Source organism: Dromaius novaehollandiae, chromosome 3 (genome assembly GCF_036370855.1).
Source record: "Dromaius novaehollandiae isolate bDroNov1 chromosome 3, bDroNov1.hap1, whole genome shotgun sequence".
Lineage (NCBI taxonomy): Eukaryota > Metazoa > Chordata > Aves > Casuariiformes > Dromaiidae > Dromaius > Dromaius novaehollandiae.
This window is the reverse complement of record NC_088100.1, coordinates 35631549-35653606: the sequence shown is the minus strand read 5'-3', so window position 1 is coordinate 35653606 and position 22058 is coordinate 35631549. Positions and strand designations below refer to the sequence as shown.

The 22058-nt window shown below is 35.7% G+C and overlaps 1 protein-coding gene across 6 annotated transcripts in view; it reads right to left on the bottom strand.

Annotated features, from left to right (window-relative positions):
* MYO6 (myosin VI) overlaps positions 1-22058 on the bottom strand; it is a 116521-nt gene that overhangs the window by 7367 nt on the left and 87096 nt on the right. For 3 of the 6 annotated variants that reach the window (XM_064508685.1, XM_064508688.1, XM_064508686.1), the window contains exons 23-32: positions 21597-21726; positions 20739-20829; positions 19712-19862; positions 18086-18294; positions 17606-17684; positions 11868-12028; positions 8052-8081; positions 7533-7571; positions 3980-4083; positions 2369-2500 (exon numbers count right to left, since the gene is read on the bottom strand). In XM_064508685.1, the coding sequence (XP_064364755.1) occupies positions 2369-2500; positions 3980-4083; positions 7533-7571; positions 8052-8081; positions 11868-12028; positions 17606-17684; positions 18086-18294; positions 19712-19862; positions 20739-20829; positions 21597-21726 (1126 nt within the window). The remainder of the gene's footprint in view (positions 1-2368; positions 2501-3979; positions 4084-7532; positions 7572-8051; positions 8082-11867; positions 12029-17605; positions 17685-18085; positions 18295-19711; positions 19863-20738; positions 20830-21596; positions 21727-22058) is intronic. The other 3 variants (XM_064508689.1, XM_064508690.1, XM_064508687.1) reach the window with 2 other exon arrangements.

Here is a 22058-nt window from a genome sequence, read left to right as displayed (position 1 = left end):
CATGAATTAAATGTCTCCTCAAGTTTCACAGATTTCAATTGCTTCTAGTTCCAACAGGATTTAATTTTGAAATTGATTATTCAATGATTTGCAATGCCTGTTACAAAAAATTCAGCTGTAAGCTAAGCACAGATTGCTGTAACAAATCTGCTAGTTATTTAACAGAGTACTTTTAATTTTTGGTATTTCTGTCAGGAAATAAAAGTCTTTAATTTCCAGACCTCTATTCATATCAAATCTACCCATTCTAATAATCATCCAGAAGCCAGTGCTTAGCTCTTATATTGAACAAATGACTTTAATCAATGGACAACTGTAAAAATATATGACATTAGTGCTAAAAGATGGAAAGAAGAAGCTACATCATTTGAAGCATATATTCACTGATCTCCGCTCAAAGGAATTGTACCTTGTACATCTAAGAAATCAGGATTTTTTTTTCACTACTTTCTAGGATAATTATAATACACAGATAACGCTCACGTAGTATAAATACTCACAACAGAAAGAATTACCTCTGACATTAATGGTAGGCTATAAAGGTCAGTATCAGTACGTTACTATATTTTTCTTATCATCTGCAGTGTTCTAACTTTCCTGCAGAAATATGGAGCTGTATTTCAAGAAAAGTGAAAAAGTGTAACAAAAAATGTTGAGAAGAATGCTGTAAATTTGCCTTTTTAAACTAAGTATGATGAAAACATGGATATTGCAACCTTTATTTGTACAATTCCAAGGATTTTATGTTCTTTAATATTTCCCATTAGCAATAAAGTGCTTTATAGTTCATGAATACTTTAACCACTTAGCTCCAGATGGAATGTAAGAACTCAAATTCAAAACAACTTACTACTTTGCAGAAGCACTTGGAAAGCCTTTTCCCACTGTTTCGGTCATCAGCTTTCTTAAGCTTTCTTACCAGGCATGGCTGCAAGGAACCCATTTTTTGCTAACATCTTTTCCACGCTCTGGCTGTACAGTGGTCTAAACCTTCCTACTGCATATACGCACCAGAGTCCCCTGAGAAGCTCAAATTCTCAGACAATGCTCAGGCAACGCCTAACTCAGTAAACACATCAAGGGGAAGGAGAGACTTTTGTGTAATGACTGTATATGTTTTGTATAATAACTGACAGCGAGAACAAGCGGGGTACCTGGGATCCACAGCCCTTGTTGTCTCAGGACAGTGGCCTAAACCCAGCCTTATGGGACTATGGGAAGGGCATCCTCCCCCATTAACTCTGCAGTCAGGAACACAAGAGTTGTGGGTCCAGAAGACAGCAGGAAAGACTGGATTGTATGATTACATCTGTTCACTGCAATTCTGTTCATTTCTTAGATTCCTTTATAGCACTAGGAAAAAGAAAAAAGGTAACAACCCACCCTGCAAGATTACTCCAGAAACAGGGCATCTAATTTTCAAGTCTAGCAGTGTTAAACTCCTACATCTTCTTGCCGAATTTGAAAGGCAGTCAGCTATTCTCATTAGCGCACTATTTTGAAAGCTCACAATAAAGACCCATCTGTGAAATCAGCAGAATGACAGCCTAATAGGAAAGCAGGGACTACACAAAACTTGCCATCGCATAATCAGAAGTTGCAATATCAATGTTTATAGAATTAAAAAAGGAAAAGGTCACCTGAAACATACAAGGCTTAGAGCAATCTAATAAGAATATGATTAGCTGCTTAGAAAAATAAAATTGCATCTTAGAAAAGGATAAAGCATTCTGTCTGTCTGGACCCCAAATGTACCAGGAAGGAATCATGCTCTATTTACTAATTTACTATCTCCTTTCTCCTAGCACCAAAAAAACACACACAGTTCTGTGAAGAAGTGTTTGTGGAAACTGTTTAGAATCTCTATTCTATCTTAAATGATAGTTTGTCACAGAGAATTACACCTAGGTGTACTCTCAGAGAGAAGTATCTGTTAACTACACAGGTCAGAAATAGTCTGAACCACCTTAAAAACATTACATATGTAATAAGATATACTAGCAAGGTCTTCAAATGCAAGCCACAGTTTCATAAATGAAAAACAATCTTCCTCAATCTTACAAAAAAACAGCACCTAAAACACTAAATCAACAACTATTTTAATTATTAACAAACGGAGCTGGTACAAGTTTTTAGGGAGAGCTATTTAGTAAGCGTATATTGGATCTTCTGAAAATATTCTACTTACTGCAAAGCATTTTCCAGTTCTAATCTTTTCAAAATATTTACCTTAATTCAATATAAAAATAGTTTAAGCAAACAAGAATTTCCTTCAACATAACAAGAAAAAAAAATGCTCATTCAAGAAATGTTTTATCTGGAATATTGTACCCAAAGTTATTATAAACATAAAACTCTCTCTCCTCACCATAGTCTGTGACTGATTTGGGTGCACGCTGTTCCATTTCTGCATTGCGTTTCTTATTCTTGGACTTCCAAGCGTGATACACCTTTAGCCGTCTATGAAACTCTTCTCTGCAAGCTGCCAATAGTTCAATATCTGTCTCAAAGAAAAGAAAGGAAGGTAGGAGTCAGAAAAATCAGAAAATAGATTTATTAAATGCTTTTCATTAATAGTTACATATTTTTAGATCAAGTTGTAACACTACTGTGTTATAATACAAGGAAATTAAAATTTTGTGAGCTGTAACTTTTAAATACAGGTTGCTAAAAGCTCAGTCTATTTCCACAGCCAAGAGTAGCTTCTTAAACAACTTTCTAACATAGATTCTTATTAATAGCTATTAATGTTATATTAAACATAAAGACATGATTCTTTGCAATATCAGGGCCTGAATTTTATAGCTTAGAAACTCCCTTGGAGTGCTATGCCCTTTCCATTTTTGAGGAACAACAGTCCCCAAAGTAGCTGTTCTACTACGGTCAGATTTGGAGCAGTGAATTGCTACAATTACAAACTTCTCTTCACTTAATTTGCCTGCTGACTTCATCACAAGCCAAGCAGAAGATAAAAAACCCTCACCCTTTATTTCTGCAACCGGGGGAAAAAAATCTGGCAACTTGACCACTCAGATTTGAGTTCCTTTTCCACTTTATTAGAGATCTTTTATTTTTGCTGAATTTCATGATACCAAGAAACAGAATGATTCCAAGACATTTCACTAGTCACCTAAGAAGTTCTGAACTGGGTTCCTTAGGGGTGAACAGCTATGTGCATTAGCACTACCTATTACCACAGTATCTAGTCTGTTGAAAATATTGTCCCAGTCTTATCTGTTTAAAAGTGGTAAAAAGACAGCTAGCATTTGGAGCTAACTTAGGGGGTTAAAAACAGATACAGAGATTTGTTTCCAATTACTAAATCCAGGAAGGAATTTGGAGTTATCTTACCCAAGAAATTAATCAACTGCTTGCAGTTAGAAGCAGGATAAAAACAGTAATATATAATAAAGGAATAGTTCATATTAGTTTCTACCTTCATAATATTGGGGGAAAAGTAATTAACATAACTGTTAGCTTTCCAAATGGAGTTACACACTTGGAAAATTACTCAAAGAATAATCTGAATATCCAAGACAGAAAATATTTTATACTATGCTTTACATGCCAAATATTCTTTCTTGTGATTTGGTGACAGCAAGATATGACAGCAAGAAGTTTCTCAGAACCTTCAAGCTTTAGGTAAAGCATTATAAATACAATTCCGTTTGTAGAAACACATAAAATTGAAACAATATCATTAAGAAATTACAGAATACATTTTATGGCTCTAGCATTTTAATATTATAAATATATAATCTGTAAAAGAGGTAAAAAAGCAACACCTGTTTCCTGAATAAGAAAATAGCTGAATTCGCTGTTCTCTTTGGGGAACTATAACATTTTAAAATTAATTGGACATTCGAACATGAATGAAGTCATGACTTGAGTTTTTAAGTTTGTCCTAAGGAAAAAGTAACAGCTTTTATATTACTAAAACTTGATTTCTCTCTCTCCTCCAAACCGGAAGAAAACTTACCACAGGATGTATTGATTGTATCACGAAGCTCTGCATATTTCCACTTACTGAGATCATGCTTCTTAGTACCAGCAGCAGCTTTTGTGGCTTGAACTAAAGGACCCCTACAATTATTAAAAAAAAAGAAAAGAAAAAAAAAGTATCTTTTTGCAAGGTACAGATAGGTATGAAGTAAGAAATGCTACAATAGGAGGAATATATTCCATGATCGACACCGTAGCATGCTTACAACAACAAAAACTAGCAGCAGAAGGACTGAATTCAAAGGCAAAAAAACAAATTACTTTCAAGATTTCCAAAGGATTTAGGAAAAGTGAAAGCATCTTTCAGTACCAAAATTATTCTCTATGAATAATCTGATCAGTTGCCAAGAGATTAAAAGGAATTGTCATTAATAGTGAATGCAAGATGACGCATCTTCTGCGTTTACCCTAACCCATGGTGATGTACATTATTCTTGGTAGGAGTCAAGATGCAGAATACTGGTAACAAAGAGTGGCCACATACATGTCCAGATCCATTAGAAAAACAGAATAGGGGGAAAAGTATTTCTGAAGTAGACAAGGAGGGAGAAAAGGTGTTTCCTCTGCTGTTTAACAACTGGATTAGAACAAAATCCTTGTTCCAACACTAGAGAAAATATTCCATGCCTCTCAAAAAAGTCTCATTTGGGAGAAGAAATCAAATTAATGCTAATTAATGTTACAGTAGCTGTATGAAAACAGCAATAGCCATTCTGGGGAGGAAAAAAAATCATTAAGAGAGAGACCAAAAGACAAAGACCATTCTCAGAAGAAAGGTTGACTAATATAAAAGAGTCCCACCCAAGAAGAGCATTTCTCAAAGGCAAAAGGCATTAATTACGTAAGTAATGTGCAACACAGTCAACTGCAAATTCAAGTAAGAAATTACTACTAAAATATCCATCTTAGAGCTCTAAAAGTATGTACAAGGTTGTCCACTTAACAAATATACACTAAAGGTACGTGTGTAAAGATAATTCTGACAAAAAAACATTCGTTATTCTTAAAAATGGTGTCAATAAGAAGTTAAAGGACTCTCCCTCTGGAACTGGGATTTTCTTATGGATTATCAGGACAGAACTCAGGGTCAAAATGCTACAACTGTCAGTGAAGATCTGAACACTTTAAAACACCAAGAAACTCAGCACAGAGGCATGACTTGGCCAACCTCTGCTAATGCCCATGACTAAGATAGGAGGCAGACTAAATTATCTTTCAGTCTCTGAGAGGATTTGTTCCACAGGCCAGACAGAAGATCCTTAACAGGGGAGCAAAATACTTGATGCAACAGGCCACATTAAAAATTCAGAAGAACAAGAGACAGAAGAAAACAGCTCTTTTCAGTTAAGTGCTGTTTTTGCAGTAATATCTTAGTGGGACTATTACATTATTAGTGTTCAAAATGATATTCAATGGATTATAAAGTTAATTTTTCTGTAAAATCTAAAGGTCTCTCAAAAGAGACTATGAATTGTTGACGTTACTTATTTTCCCTTTTTAGTTAACAGGATATAAATACATTTTCTATTACAGACTGTCTCTATGTAGATATAACAGTCCTGAAAGCAGAGATAACATAGCAAATGCATACCATTTTCAAGTTTCATGGAATAAATCTGTTTAACAATCTGTTTAACTAAATGCTCTTCTTAACAGCAACTGAAGCATCTCCTCAAATGTAATTAACACTACAGAATCTTACTGTTTATTGCAGCATCAGTTTGATTAGGTGTACTCGTACTACTAATAGGAACCAAAACGCAGATTCCAGTTATGTGCTGTACATGAGAAGTTTGACAAAAAAATTCTCTTTGCCTTTCAATCAATACATAGCTCAGTGACAGTAAGTTTTCTCTACCCATAGTACTACACGTGATAGATGTAAAACAAATCATTAAAGAGAGAATATCTTCAAAATATATTTTTTAATATTGTGTTATAAACAGCATGCCTGTAGGACATTAAAGGATTGTTGTGAAAGGTAATTTCCGCTACCTGGTGTCTAACCTTCTTGATTCTTAATTTGACAAATCCTGAGGATTTTCCATATTTAGCAGCACTACCAACTGTTCTAAGAGTTTGCTACATAATTTAGAGGAGCAGAACTAGGCCGTATGATCTTTGGTTAAACTAGTAATCTTTAAGAATGTTAATCCAATTGAATGGCTTAGCCTTTCCATTACAGTACTACTCTGCACTTAAGATCACTATTTTGTTTTCTTCATGACTTTAAGCATAATACTCTGGCAGTCAGTCTTCGCTGCTCAATCTGATAGTAACAGTCATGCATCAAAAACAGGACAGTTTCAAACTTAAAAATTCAGTCTCAAGTCAAAAGTTTCCAGTCTCCAGAAAGCGAAAATTTTTAGTCAAATAAGCATGCACTACAAAGTACTGTATTTTCAATTCTACTGAAAGACAGAGCTTCTCATTTTGGTCAAAGTTTTGTGACTTTTTTTGCATATTAAAACTTGACCAGTGTCATTGGAACCATGTCAAAATATGTGATACAATCTGGCCATCTATATTGTTCCAAACTAATTAAATACAACATTCTTCATTCCCGTTTTTAAAATATTGCTACGATGAACAAATTTAGTTAACAGCTGTGTTCACAATTATCAGTATTATAAGTAGAAAACACATGAACCATGTGAGATTGATAATCTTGAGACTACATACACAGCATAGTGGCTTGTTTTACAGAGCATTTAACTTTTAAAAACTCAAAACAATTTGAGTTCCCAAGTAAATTTCGGACAATGAATGTCAAATGGCTGCTTTTGTCCTCAGGTTACAGAGAACATCTTCTAATTACTCACTGAAGTGGAGGACAGCACAACAATTCCTTTCGACAGAGAATCAGTATTCTAACACAAACTAGTATGAGACTGTTACAGGAGAATTGTATCCAGACTTAAACATGCATTTTCTCTTACTCCTGCACTGTGCATCAAGTTCTCCATTACCATCCGAAAAAATCTCAGAGGGGTTTTTGTTTAGTGTTTTAGAGTGCTTTTTATACACTCAACAAGGTAACTTTCAAAATTGTTTTTATATGAATGGAAATACAACTGAAGTTAGTATCTCATTAAAAGCTCCTAAAATTCACATTAACATTAGATAATTTTATTAATTAACATTGTATTGAATTTGCAAAAATTGTTCTTGAAAAGATGTAGAGCCTAGTTTTGTAACATCCTCATAAGAAGGGTGAAGAGAGAAGGAAGCTTGAGGAACATTATCTATCAAAATTATACAAAACACCAGCATAGTTATCCACTGAGTCACTCTTATTCTTTCTTTACATAATCAATTAAAATAACAGAAAAATAATTACTGAAAAAATCAGGTAATGATTGTTAACACAAAAGGTGTTGGTATAGGAAATTCATTTGAAAAATCTGTTTATCAGCTTAGCATTTTAAAATTAATTTCATTATTTTTCATTCAATTATATTTCAACCCATTTCATGTGTAATATCTTTTTGTAAAATGATTGATTCATTCAGTGTTGTCTTTTCACCTACCGAGACAATATTTCTGACATTTCTGTGGCCATTTGTTCCCTATAAAAAAATTGATAAATAAGCATAAACCAAATACATTAAATAAAAACAGCCTTTAAAACTGTAGTAGTCTCTTGACAACCAAACTGAAGCTAAACCGAGTGCAGAAAATAAACAGCTCCTAATTTTAAGTAATGACCATTCTCCTATGTATTTCGTCCTGATTTGTTGTTAAGAAGAAATAAATCATATAGGACAGTAAAAAATGGCTGGTATGTGGAAAAATTTACACTGATTATAATCATCTTTAAATGAACATTATTAGATTTATTAGTTTACTATTAACTTGTATATTAGATATAAGCAAAGTAGGGGGTATAAAGTATTACAAATTGCTTTGTATTTTACAGATGAGTCTAATGAAGATTATGATAGGGGTATTAGCAAATGATAAAAGGACAATATCAATTTCCTTTGAATTAATTACTGTTACAGTCTTTTCTATTAGAATAGTCAAGTTGAAAAAAAAAAACACCATACGCAGTCATTTGCAGCTCTGTTCCATTGGCTCTGCAAACAGAAGATATTTACGTTAGTCTAGCTATTTCCTAATTAGCCTTCTAATAATCTGAAGGAAAAAAAGGTTGGTCACTGTATTATTTCCCCCCTCACATATCCTCTGATTTATCGTATGATTTTTTTTTGATTAAGGATTGTATATACTTTTTTTCTACATCTTTCTCATTCTGTCATAAGGGCAATATGCTAGAAAAAGTAAAATTAAGATAGTTTGGAAAAATTTTTAATTTACAGGCAGAAACTTTCCCTTTTTTACTGTGCTTATGTTTTATATTTTAACATTAAATTCAGATTTATTTACTTATTTGTAAGTCAGTTGATTTCATCTTTCCGAATCAAAGATTTGGAGACATGCTATTTATGGATTTCATGCATTGATAAGCATATGAAAAGAAATAACAACAATCCTCGTTCAGCTGCTCCAGGAATGGGGCAGAGAGCTTCTTCACACAATCTGTTAAAAGACACTTAGAATTCAGTCTGACTGCCATAATGAAGACCCACATGTACATACATACAGTAGAGTGCCAGAATCAAATATGCTACAAATAAGAACATATTTGGATTGGTCCAATGCAACACACAGAACAGATAAATTATCTTCACTGAGGTTAGCTTATTTTAGTGCTACATACTATAGTATTTAATACATTGAAATAAGCCACAAAAAAATGTTGCACAAATGAAAATAGATACCTTCATTATTTATTTGTAACTTATACTCAGCTGTTAAACACTTCTGCTAATTTAGACTTGCATGCAGGAAATCTCTTATTACATGTGCTTCTCAATTTTGGATGAATAATAAAATTCCATGAATCCAGGAGAAATCCAACATATTCAGCACAGAATAACACAAGTAAAAAAGCTGAAGCCACTGCCAGAACAACATACAAGGCTTTTTTTCTTTGACAAACATCAATGAGTATATTTCTAAAAGAAACTACACCTAATTATGCTCCTGTAAATATTTATAAAAACTAAAGGAAATGAAGCAAGGTATTGAGGAGAAAAAGAAATTAAACAGAGGCTCCCTATTTTCAAATATGCCAGTGCATAGCATCACAAGTTCCGTAAAAGTGGGCAAAATACAAGAGTTCCTTTGCAGTGGCACATAACTGCCTAATCAGCTACAAAGTTGCAGAGCTTATTACTTTCATTCTGCAAGTAGTGCAGCACAATGGAAAATATCCCTTTGTCCATGCCAAAGCCCAAACATAAAACACTTATTTGCAAATATGTGATAGAGAACCAGTGGCATTGTGTGAATCCAGCATGCAGTGATACAAACTGCATCTTACTATGCCAAGATTTAATGGAAAGGGGAAATACACATAAAAGTCACAGTGATTTTAAGGTGTGATAAGATAATATGGAGATCTTAAATCCAGAAGATGGCAGAATACAACTTCATTAGACTCTAGTAAAGTGTTAATTGATATCAGTTAAACCTAAGTCTTGAGGACTTGTTTTAATTTATTAACTTAGACTTTTTGTTCAAACCAATGAAGAGATTTAACTATAGAGAAGAATTTCTACACATCTTCTGGCTTCAAACCCATTCCTGCAGTTATGTGGAAGTTTTACCCTTTAATTTCAGTAGAAGATACTTGGTTTGGGGAAGGTTTTGGGTTGTTTTTAAACATATCATAACGAAATCAAACCAAAGCTCAAATTAACAGAATTCTCTTTTTTGGACATGTTTAGAACTCCAGAAAGCTGAGGATATCTTTAAAAACAGTCAGGAAGAAATTTTTTGCTAATGACCTAAAAAGAAGTCTCATATAAGCAGAAAAATCTCTCTACTATTTTTCCTAAGTTTGTACCTCATCCTGCTCAAGAAAGGATTTACATTGCTGTGTTAACTTGTTCAGACCATTCACTCCTTTCTAATCATTCGGAGCAGAGTCTTCGTTCTCCTACCACTTCACAGCAGAGGGAAACTGGCAGTCACAGCCATCAGGCTGGTTAGTCTAAGCATCTATCCCTGGACTTCACATGGAAGACTAATACCAGGATTGCCCTTGAGCAGTAGGACGCACTGTGGAGATTACGGCTTTATTGACCCAGGAATGTTATTCAGTTCTCTGAGTCCTCCTCCTCTAAACTCTCTCTCCGTTTATATTTGAGAGAAGTTTGCTACACTTCACACTATTTGCACACTACAGTGACTTTGGGTTCATCTTCCAAGTACTGTATTGCACCAAAATCCAAATAGGGAAAACATGAAAATCTTCAGAATGCTGCCTGTAAAGCGTTCAACTTGGACATCCAACTGAACATCTTAAAGTCATATCTGAGATAATATGATAGGTATTGTATGACAATTAACAGCAAAAACACTGATAATTTTAGCAGCAGCGTCTACAAATTAATATAGTACATGACAAAAAAAATTACCTAGGTATGTCACACAGTGATGCAGTTATTAAAAAAGTATGCATATAAATAAAATTCTGAGTAGCAAACAGAGAATATCTGAGAGCTTGAATTCTGTGGAAACACTCATTCATGAAGGGTTTTATGCATCATCTAACAAGCCAACGGCATAATCACATTGGTTAGCCCCTAAATACAATCTGATCAGTAAATATTACTTTTTTACACATTCACGCCAAATTCTCAACTAAGCTTTTCACAATGTTCCTGCAGTGTTCTTGATGCAGAAAGTCAAAAGCCCCGATTCGCTTTTCATCGAACCCCAATTAATGTATAGAGCCTTTAGAAACTGCCCAGGCGGAACAGTGAAGCTTCATTAAATCACATGTATATTTACGTGTGTGTGTTTGTGAACATGTGTGCGTGTGTATAATACATAAATATACATGTATTATATAAATCTTGATCACTTGAACTAAGTAATCTGAAATCGGAACTACTCACATAAAAAAACCCCTCTTTTTTGTGAGCTTTTAACTGCCAAGAAACATAAATATGTTAGCACGTAAGGAGAACTGCATAAGAAACACTTCCTAAAAATACTTTCTAGGGAGAAACAAAGGCACAGCACCACACAGTTAGAATATGCATCAATTACACGTATATTTGCTGGCCATAGAGCTTCTGTGGATTCACCTTTTATACAAAAAGAAGTCTTGCTTTGCAGGCAGTATGGATCTGCACACCAAAAGTCAAGCATGGACTCATCAGAAAGTACAAACAAAAAAAACAACAAGAAAAAATATTTAAGACGACGTTTAATTTTCAAACCTAACCATGTTAAACATATCCTTTCCGTGTTATCAAAACTTACCAGCCAGGATATAGAAATAAATATTATTTCTGCCTTAAAAGAGGGTATCTTAGTTAAAAATAAATACATAAATTGGTAATATACAACTGGAATCATCAGGTATTAGAAAGGCTACATTTTATTCCTGCTAACTACTGAAGAAATTCCAGTCTCTACTTTAAATGGGTCATAAAATCGTAATTCAAATCAGCTGCCATGCTCACCAGGATTCAAGAAGAGAAAGAGAAATGGGCAGAGGTTTTGGTTTTTTCAACATGATGTTTTCCCACAGAACTGGAGTCATATTCACATACATCTAAATTACTGATGTAGCAAGATGCACAACGGAGAAACTATTTCTCAGCAAAAACAAACAGTTTTTAACGAATTTGACAAGTTAATTTGAAAAACATATTTTAATATGTTGACTTGAAAGGTCTATTTAGTTAATACATAAACACACAAAGCAAACAAGAGCTTAGTATTCTTACAGAAATCAGCTAGGGAAAAGAAAAAAGCAGAGATTTAAGCATTAAGCCCCATACCTCCTCAATCCTAAATCAGGCTGTGCCTCATCACTGATGAGTTCTGCCTCACTCTGGGCAATTCTCATTGCAAGTTCACGATCACGACGTTCCTGTTCAAGAACTGCCTGGTGCTGGGTTTCTTCTTCACGTTCTCTAGCTAGCTGAGCCTCAATTTCAGCCTGTTTTATAAAAACAAAACTTTAAACTTATCCAGTCAAAAACAAAATGTTACCTAAGCAAATGGTTAGAAAGATGTGCAAAAAAGTACAGTTATAGCTTACATGCCAAATTTACAGATTTAAAAAAGCAACAGGAATAGCTTTTAAATTGATTCAAGAAAAATACAAGAGCTACAGATTGCATCTTGCTTCTCATATAGTTTATCAGATCATTACAGCTCATCACTTGAATTACTTATTCAAATTAAAATGTCAATCACTCCTATATAAAAAACACATCAAGTCTTTCCTCAACTACTTTACTAATCATGAAAAGTAGATTTGAGAAATTTTTAGAATTAATAAAAAACTCAGATGACACACAGCAGTATAGCTAGTCCTCCATAGCATTAACACAGTATTTCCTTTCTGTTCTGCATTTGGCATTTATAAGACGTAGCAATAAGCACTATTTTGTATACAAGTCTGTGATTCACTTTGAAAGGGGATTAGGATGAACACTTTAGACCTGATCTGTCCCCACATTTAAGTAAATGGCCAAATTCTGACTTACTGTAGTGAGGAAACAATCCAGATATATTGCCTCTGCAGAGCAAACCTGTAATTCCGCCTTACCATCATTATTTAACAAAGAAGGGTCTTGCACACACACAACAAGAAAAATTTGAGCATTCAATGCAAACTTCCAAAAGTCATACATGTCAACTTTTAGCAATGCCTTTCTTGGTGCCCAAAAGTCAACAAAACAAAGCCACTCCCACTGGTCATTGTGAATTTGCATCAGCAAAGCAATGCACTAACATCAGAGACTTTCTCTGTGAATCCTAGATTAGCTAATAGTATCAACTGCCAAAAGGAGAGATAATTAATAATTAACTCTATGAAGAAGAAAGAAATTCTGAACTACTACTGAACTATGTATCTGCTTTATATCCAGAATGCAGTAAGTGTTTCTAAGTAAAAGTGTAATTATGTTCTGCATTGCAGATACGCACATCTCAGAAACAAAGAAATATAAATAAAGACTAGCCTTAAAAAAGCCTATAGGACTGGCAGACCAAGTTTTTAAAACTTCTGGTGGTAGTCCATCTGGTTTCCTCAGCGGACACAGTTTAACTGTTCCTGAATGAAAACTTCTATGAATTTCTCCTAAAATACTAGGAACTTCTGGAATAGTCTCCAAACAATGATTTGAAGACTAGCAGCTAACATTTTATATGTAATTTCTGTAAACTGGTGTTGCTTACTATTGTGACACAGGTGATAGACACAGTAACACAAGAAAGATCCATTTTTGGTCATTATAACCTCTAAGTTAGTTCCAGCCACTTGTTTAATTCGTAACAAGGGTGAGGTAATAGTAGAAAAGAGAATGTAGAAGCAAGAAAGGAACAATGTTGAGCTAACTCCAAGGATAACTGGATGCAGAAGGGAGATATGTTCTTCTGATTAATCATATACAGGGCTTAAAGTAGTCTGTAATCAGTGACCACTGCCCTGTCAGTTGCTACAATGGCCCCCGAAAAAGAGCTTTTCCTCTCTGCTGAGGTTGCACAGGGAACCTCCGAAAATGAAACTAAGGGGATTAGAGTCCTACCGTGCCTCAGAGTGAGAGTTTATGTGACCAGCGGGAAGTGTCAGGAATGAAGGCAAACAGAGCAGAGGCTGAACTGCATGTATTCTACACAAATGCACCTAACAGGTTACTAAAGGCAGTCCTATATCCTCTCGTTATTACAAACATCTCAAAACTGTTAACTGTTAAACTGGCATCTAATATAGGCTGAATTCAGCTTTGACTTCTGTATATTTGTTCTGAATAGTACCTTACTGAACAATAACCTACTGTTTAAGTACAATTAAATACTACCAAATTGTATCTGGAATATTCTTCACTACTCAATCAAAATTTAGTCATAAAATAGTGTAGGAATGTAACATAGTAAAAAATACCTATTAGAAAAGGACTGTTTCTATTTATGAGATTAGTACAGTAAAACTTGATATTCAAAAAGCTTATGAGATTCAGCACTTGCAAAATTAAATCTACAACTGAATACTTTCCGCTTGTTTACAGTAGTTGCCAATTTTGGTATGTGAAATCTGACAGCCTGCAATTGGTTTCCCAGTCACTAACAACTGGCAAATGCCAACAAGAGTTCATCTATAAGCATGAGCATTGCTGCAACATATGCATTAACGAACAGACTTACAATATTTGATTTTATTTAGCACAATTCCCTATCCAGTGTCTAACTTTTTGTGCGTCTTTCTTTAGACTTAGGAACATTCCACAAAACAGCACTTAAAATATGAAAAGCTGAAAAGTAACATGGAATCTTCAAAAGCAAGTAAATTTTCTTTTGCACTTTATTGTATTTTCATGTGTATTGAGAAAAAGTAAAAGGATACCAGATACATATTTTCACTCCCAGGCTAAACTGAGATTGATAAAACATATGAGGATGTTGCAATCATACAAAAACCAACCTGGAAGCTCAAGAAATAAAATCTTTAGGACTTGATTAAATCATGGTACAGGGAGGGCATCATTTAGGGCTTGCAAGCAACCCTCACTGATTTTTACAGATACTATGCCTAACCACATAATTACAACCAAAATACTTTATTATTTGTAGATTCAGAATACACAGAACTCATTTTACATACACAACAAATGCTCCTCTCTCTTCCTCTTACTTTCCTTTCACCCCAAGCCCACTGCAGCCTAGGTTAAAGGTTAGTTCTCTACACTAAACAGGTACTTTCTCATCTTGAAATGTTTGCACTGGAAACTGAGCAAAATTGAGTAACTTAAAAGGTATTCCAATTAAAATAATTTCCATATTCTTCATAGATGTATCATGATTAGTCACATTGTGAATAAGAGAAATATAGCATATGAAGTATTACCAAAAGCTTAATTCATGTGACTCTGTGCAATACCACTCTGAACAGAAAACTGCAAAATATGTGCAGTTTTAGCAATACCTCCCCAAATCAAAACACTGAATAGAGACCTAAATGATAAAGGTTTCTTTTTCACTGAAAATATTTACTTAACACATCCTGTTCCTAAAAATTATTATTTGTCAATCCAACTTACTACAATAGCCTAATTTCCGTCACAAATCTAGTATGTTCCCATCCTACAAATGTTCTTGATGCATGTAGTGCAGTTGTGCTCACAACAATTCCATCACACTCAATGCCCAGCTTGAATATAAGTTATCAGAAGGAATAAGAAATGGCTCTGAACGATCATCTCCAGATGGGATTGTACATCCATTTCTTTTTCATCTCAGTTCTATTACAGCCTTCCATATGACTTTTTTTTTACATTGTGGCAGCTCTTCAACTCTACCAATTGCCTTTAAAGCTAGGATTGAGCTCTTAATCACAGAATCACACATAGCTGAGGCTGGAAAGGATCTCTGGAGATCATCTAGCACAATCCCTACTCAAAGCAGCATCAGCTAGAGAGCACTGAACAACATCATGTCCAGCCAGGTTTTGAGTATCTCCAAGGATGGAGACTCCACAACCTCTCTGGGCAACCCATTCCAGAGTTCAACCATCCTCATAATAAAAATGTTTCTTCTTACATTTAAATGTGATTTCCAGCATTTTGCTTTGTGCCCATTCCCTCTCATCCTGTCACTGAGCATGCCTGAGAAAAAAGTCTGGCTTCACCTTCTTTACGTTCCTCCCATTGGGTATTTATACACATCACTGAGATACCCCCTGAGCAAGCTCTTCTCCAGGCTAAGCAGTCCCAAGTTCTACCAGTGTCCCCTTCTATCTCAGATGTTCCAGTTCCTTAACCATCTTCATCGTCCTTTGCAGGATTTGCTCCAGTACATCCATGTCTCTCTAGTGCTGGGGAGCCCTGAACTGGACACTGCACTCCAGATATAGCCTCACTAGTCATGATTACAGGGGAAGAATGACCTCTGTCAACTTGCTGGCAACTTTCTTCCTTATGCAGCCCAGGAGACCATTGGCCTTCTTGGCCTCAAAGGCACATTGCTGGCTCATGCACCAGGACTCAAGGACCTTTTCTGCAAAGCTGCTCTCCAGCTGGTCAGCCTCCAGCCTGTACTGGTGAATGGGGTTATTCTACCCAGGGGCAGGAATTTGCACTTCCCTTTGCTGAACTTCAGGGGATCCCTGTCAGCCCGTTTCTCCAGTCCGTCAACATCCCTTTGAATGACAACTCAACCATCTAGTGTATCAGCCACTCCTCCCAGTTTTGTATCATCTGCAAGCTTGCTGAGGGGGCACACTGTCCCATCATCTTTGCCACTACCAAAGATGTGAGTACTGGATCTAGCATCAAGCCCTCAGGTACACCACTAGTGACTGGCTTCTAGCTGGACTTTGTGTTGCTCATCACAACCCTTTGGGCCCAGCAGTCCCACCAGTTTTCAGTCTGCCTCACTGCCCACTTATCTAGCCCATACTTCCATCAGTTTGTCTATGAGGATGTTATGGGTCAAAAGGTCAAAAGCCTTGCTAAAGTCAAGATAAACAACATCCACTGCTTTCCCCTCATCCACCAAGCCAGTTATCTCATCATAGAAGACTACCAGATTTGTCAGGCATGATCTCCCCTTCATAAATCCATGCTGACTATTCCCAATCGCTTTCTTGACTTTCCTATGTTTGGAAGTGGTTTCCAGGGAGATTCACTCCATCACCTCCCCAGGGATTGAGGTGCGGCTGACTGGCCTGCAGTTCCCTGGATCCTCCTCCTTGCCCTTCAGGAAGGGTCTTCCAGTCCTCAGGAACCTCTCCCAAACACCATGACCTTTCAAAGATAATGAGGGTTGCCTTGTAATAACACCAGGCAGCTCCCTCAGCACTCATGGGTGCACCCCACCAGGTCTTGTGGACTTGCGTATGTCCAGTGCATTTACATGCTCTCTCATCTGATCCTCCTCCACTGAAGGTAACACTTCCTTGCTTCAGACTTTCCCACAGGTCTCAGGGACCTGAGATTCCTGCAGACTGGTCTTACCAGTAAAGACTGAGGCAAAGAATCTTTTTTTCTTTTTCTAAACTTTATTTGTCCCTTTATTATCTTTACCTTTAACACCATAGGATGCCAAACAGTGACTTCTGAAATGTCTGATTTTGCTGTTTATTCCTTTTCAGTCATGTCAACAAATACTGCCAAAAGAATTTTCAGGAATGTTAATACTCTCTTAAATTGCCCAAACCTTTTGGCCCCGCCTCTCTTGTGTCTCAGACAAAATATACATCCTTGATACAAATAACTCTCCAGCTCCTGTCAACAGCAGAAGCTTCTTTAGGCCTCTCATTCACACGTACATCCTTTCTTACCTGACAACAGAATTTACTTAATATAGTTTTTCTACTTTTGTAGTTACAATTTAATAAAAATTAAGTAGTACTATTTCTAGACAGTTAGATTATATTAAACATGCCGAATACAACACTGCTGTATGATTTTAAGACTCGTTTATAAAATGAAACTATTAGACTCAGTAGTTTCAGGTGGAGAACATTAAGTTGTGGAAAAGATTTTTTTGGAAAGCACAGTTAAAACATTACCTGAATACGCTTTTCTTCCGCTTCCCTCTTCTTCCTCTCTTCCTCTTCCTGTTTTCTCTTTGCCTCAATCTCAGATTTCCTATTACAAAAGCAGGGGGGGAAGGGGGAAGATGAAAAAACTTTTGATAATTATCTTATTATGATGCAAGTAAACAAGAAATATGAAAGCTTCTTCCATAAAATTAAATAGTAATTCAGAAGTCAGTACAGTCCTGATGACAAGACACTATAATGTAAAGTCAAGAAACTTTCCAAGTCTGAGCGTATTCCCAGTTGCTTCATATCATTTCTTTCACACTCTCTTCTGACTATACTTTCAATGTAAACCCTTTGGAAAAAATGGTTTTTACACAGTGCACAGCACACTGGGAGTACAATCTCTGTTACTCTCTTTAGGCACAGGAATATTAAACACAAGCTGATTAAGTGCCTTTCCTATTTGCTTCTCATTCCAAAAGCAGCAACGTATTCAACACTCACAAACGTCTTTCCTCTTCTTCCTTCCTTCGGCGCTGCTCCTCCTCTTCACGTCTCTTTCTCTCTTTTTCCATTTCCTCCTGGATGCGTCGCAGCCTCTCTGCTTCTTCCTCTTGCTGTTTCTTTTTCTGCAGTGCACTCAGAAGCTGCTCAGAGCTTCTAACTAGAGCATCATATTCTTTCTGTATCTGTTCTCTTGTCATTATAGTGGTCTGCAAAATGAAATAGTAAGGAGGGATAATATTCCTTTGAGTTTGTACTTAATCTTTAAAAATTATATGAAGTGTTCTGAAAGTAGTGAGCACCATAACTGAAGTATATATATAAGGGAGTGGGGGAGAAGGAACCTGAAGCAAGTCCTTCACTTCCTTTCTAAAATCCTGTGGATACATTACTTTCCTCTTTCATTTAAAACCACAGAAAGCAGTCTCCGTTTTTATTACTAACACCAGACAGGACTTCTCTTTAAAACCTGCCTTCACTTTTGAAACCTGCCATTTTTAAGCAACAGAAATTAATCCTTACCATCCTGAGAACTAGGAGCTTCCTGTGTGCATTGTGTCATGTCCTTTACTTCTGCAGTGGTTACTTAACAGTTCCACCTCATATATAGAAGCACAGAATAGTTTTAGATCTCTTATTATGCTAGCACCCATGGTAAAAAAAATTGGGACACAGTAGAAAATATTTAAAAATATTTAAAAATGAGATGAGTAACAAATAACATGATGAAAATATTTAATAAAGCAATAATCTTTGTTACATATATTTCCAAATCTCACTGACAACTACAGCTTAATTTCATTTTCTCTATGTTCCTTTACTCTTCATGTTGAGGCATACAAAGGACAAAAAAAAAGACAATAAGCAAGCATGACATGGGGTGTTTGCTGACCTTTTCTGAGGCTTTCTCATACTAATAGTCAACTTGCCTTATTTCTGTTAGAGAAGGGAACTACAAATTTTGACTGCTTTAAAATCCAGTACATTATCTTATTATTATTAATTTTATCATCTTTTCAACAAGAGATTTTTAAATAGCAAAATCTGAATACAGTACACTAGAGAAGGTTATAAGATGGCCTGAAACATAAAACTCAAGACATTAAAATTCTTCTAACATTAAAAAATTTCAGTATGCTTTCATTTTGCTTCTGTGCTCTTGTGATAAGGGATCAAGAACTATGGATCTCAAAGCAAATTGAGCAAGCTGAACTCTCTTTACTACCAGCTCTGAAAAAAAAGACATAACCAGAATATGAATCTCATCACTATGTTTGTTGTTTATGTTTGTAAGTTTCAGCCCTGATTAATTTAAAATACTGCTAATACAGAACAAGCAAATTAGTAGCACCAGCCTCACACTGTCACCACACATTGAAACACAGATGAGGATGTATGCACCCAATTTCAGGATTCATTTCAGCTACATTCACAAATATCTTTAAATAGTTAGAAGTACCCAGTGCCTCTGAAAAATGAGACCTCTGACATAAATGTCTATAACAAGACATGTAAACATAAAATCTTTGTCCAGAGTACTTCCTGTCAAAAAAAGGAAATAACGTTGGGCTTCTATTTGAGATTAAGTTTTAAAATAAGAAACCATTTCTCTGGTTAATATCATACCTTAATTTTGGTCATTGAAGCATCAATAGAATACTCCAGCTCCTTGACCTGCTTGCTTGTCTCTGCCTTCCCCTCCTTCAGAGCACTTACTACTTCATTAAACTTACCAAGTCTCTTTTTCAGTGTACGCACTTTTACCAGACCATCAATGCTGTGAATGGAAGACAGTTTATAGTATCTTCAGATTATTTTACAATTATGATTTTACAAAGGGGTCATCAGACCCCACAGAAAATAATAATAATAAAAAAAGTCTGGGAAAAGAGTCCAGAAAACCTTGCAGCTTCTTAAAGAAACAGTACTGAAGGCCAAATTATAACTCTACAGAGACAGTCTAGAAAGAAACAAATCACTGCACAGGAATTCAGGCAAAATAACATACAAAAGGTAGAAACTAATTCAAATCATTAAAAGATGAGCACAGAAGAACAGCATAAACATTTAGGGAAATGATCAGAAACACGAAGGTACAAAATGAAACAACTATCAAAAGATGAAAACATTTTATAAGAACCCCAGTAATGAAGAACAAAAAGTGTGTTGGGTTTCTATCAAAGAACAATAACGTCAGGAGCGCTTAATGGCCAAAGTCTTTTCCATCAGTACTCCATACCATCAGATTTAAGCTAATGGAGTTACTTAACTTCAAGAGGAAAAGAGAGAGAGATAATACACTATTATTGCTCACATGTGGAAGAAAGGAGGCCTATAGAAGAAAGTGAGAATGAGTAAAGGACAAAAAGTCCTGAATTACATATGGAAAGACTTAGCTCTGTTATTAGGAATCCTTAGCTATCACTGCAGGATTCTACAAACAAGTTAAACATCTCTTCGGAAAGGTTCAGATTCAGTTGATTCATCCTTGGGAAAGAGAGGGGGAAGGCAGCACCCCTCAAAGCCCCTTTTACTCTTATATCATTTTATTACTTCGGATACATTTAGTTAAGCATAGTAAATCTCTTATTTACATTCAGAAGAAACTGTTTTAAAAATAGACATTTGCTTCAACCAAGGAATAATCTCTTACCGTGGTTTGTGCTTTCTCTTGCAAAGCCACATTCGAATAGTCTTCTGTATTTTAATGCAGGCACTGGCTCGATATTTTATCTTGTTTTTCACTGTAACACACAAAAGACTGACTGAGTCTCAATGGTTTAAACAATTTAACGGAACTTCTATATTTTCTCTATTACTCACACACTTGATAGCTCAAACCTGTATGTAGATGATTTGTGCTTGAGAGCTAGGTCCATTAAACTGCAGCAGACAACAGAATTCATAATTCTGAGTTAGGCATACAGGCATCTTTAATGAACCACCTCACCAGTACCAAACTATTCCACACTGCCTTGCTCCTACTCTGCACAGTGAGAAGAGCAGGCTGAGCACTTAGAAAGTGCCTATCAATAGTGACCGGCACTCACTTGCCCATCAGCAGTAACTCCTGGAATGGAGACATTTGCCCCATGATTCACGTCAGTCCTCCTGAATGCGCTGCTCAACTAAATGACTCTATATTGTCAACTCAGAGTTGAAACTGCTGCTCTTTCCTGCCAATGTCGAGGTGCCTCCCTAAGACCTTTAATTGCTAGCTATTTCTGTGCAAGTGTTTACCAGGGATTCAGGAAGCCTCTAAGCAGCCTGGGCACAGGAGGTTGGAAGACACGGCCCACCACATCACCACTTTTACAAACCTCTGCTTTAAGCCCCCCTATATTTACCCACCACAAACTATGAGAAATCTCACCAATCTTGAAAGGAACTACTCAGACTTTACCGCATCAGCATCTGTTATATATGACCGTGACCACATTTCAGGATGATGATAACTGCTTTGCTATATTGCTAGCAAATATTTTGATATACTAAAATACAAAATACATACATTTAATCACTGAAAGAGAACACCACTGAACTTTTTTCCAGCGACTGCAGATAAGCCAGTGATTGACTCGTTTAACTAGCTCTGCTAAATGATCCGGATCTGACTTCATTATCTGATCAAACTCTGCAAACTAAATACAAAATTAGTTTTACAAATGAGGAGAAGAGAAAGTGTTTGACATTATTTAAGAGCAAGTTGAGTACAACACTTTTAATGTAAACAGAACACTGAATATTACCATTATATCCACTCAATTAATTCAAACACAAAGGTATGTCTGGCATAACTTCAGTTACAACTTTGACAATAACAGAAATGACTGTTTTATTTTTTTAATTGATGTGAAATGCTCACGATTTTGAATAATGCAACCATTTATTGATCATTAAAAATAAAAACTTATTGATGATATTTTAAGGAATGATTTTGTACTCCACTTCCTGAATAACTGCTCTGAAGTTC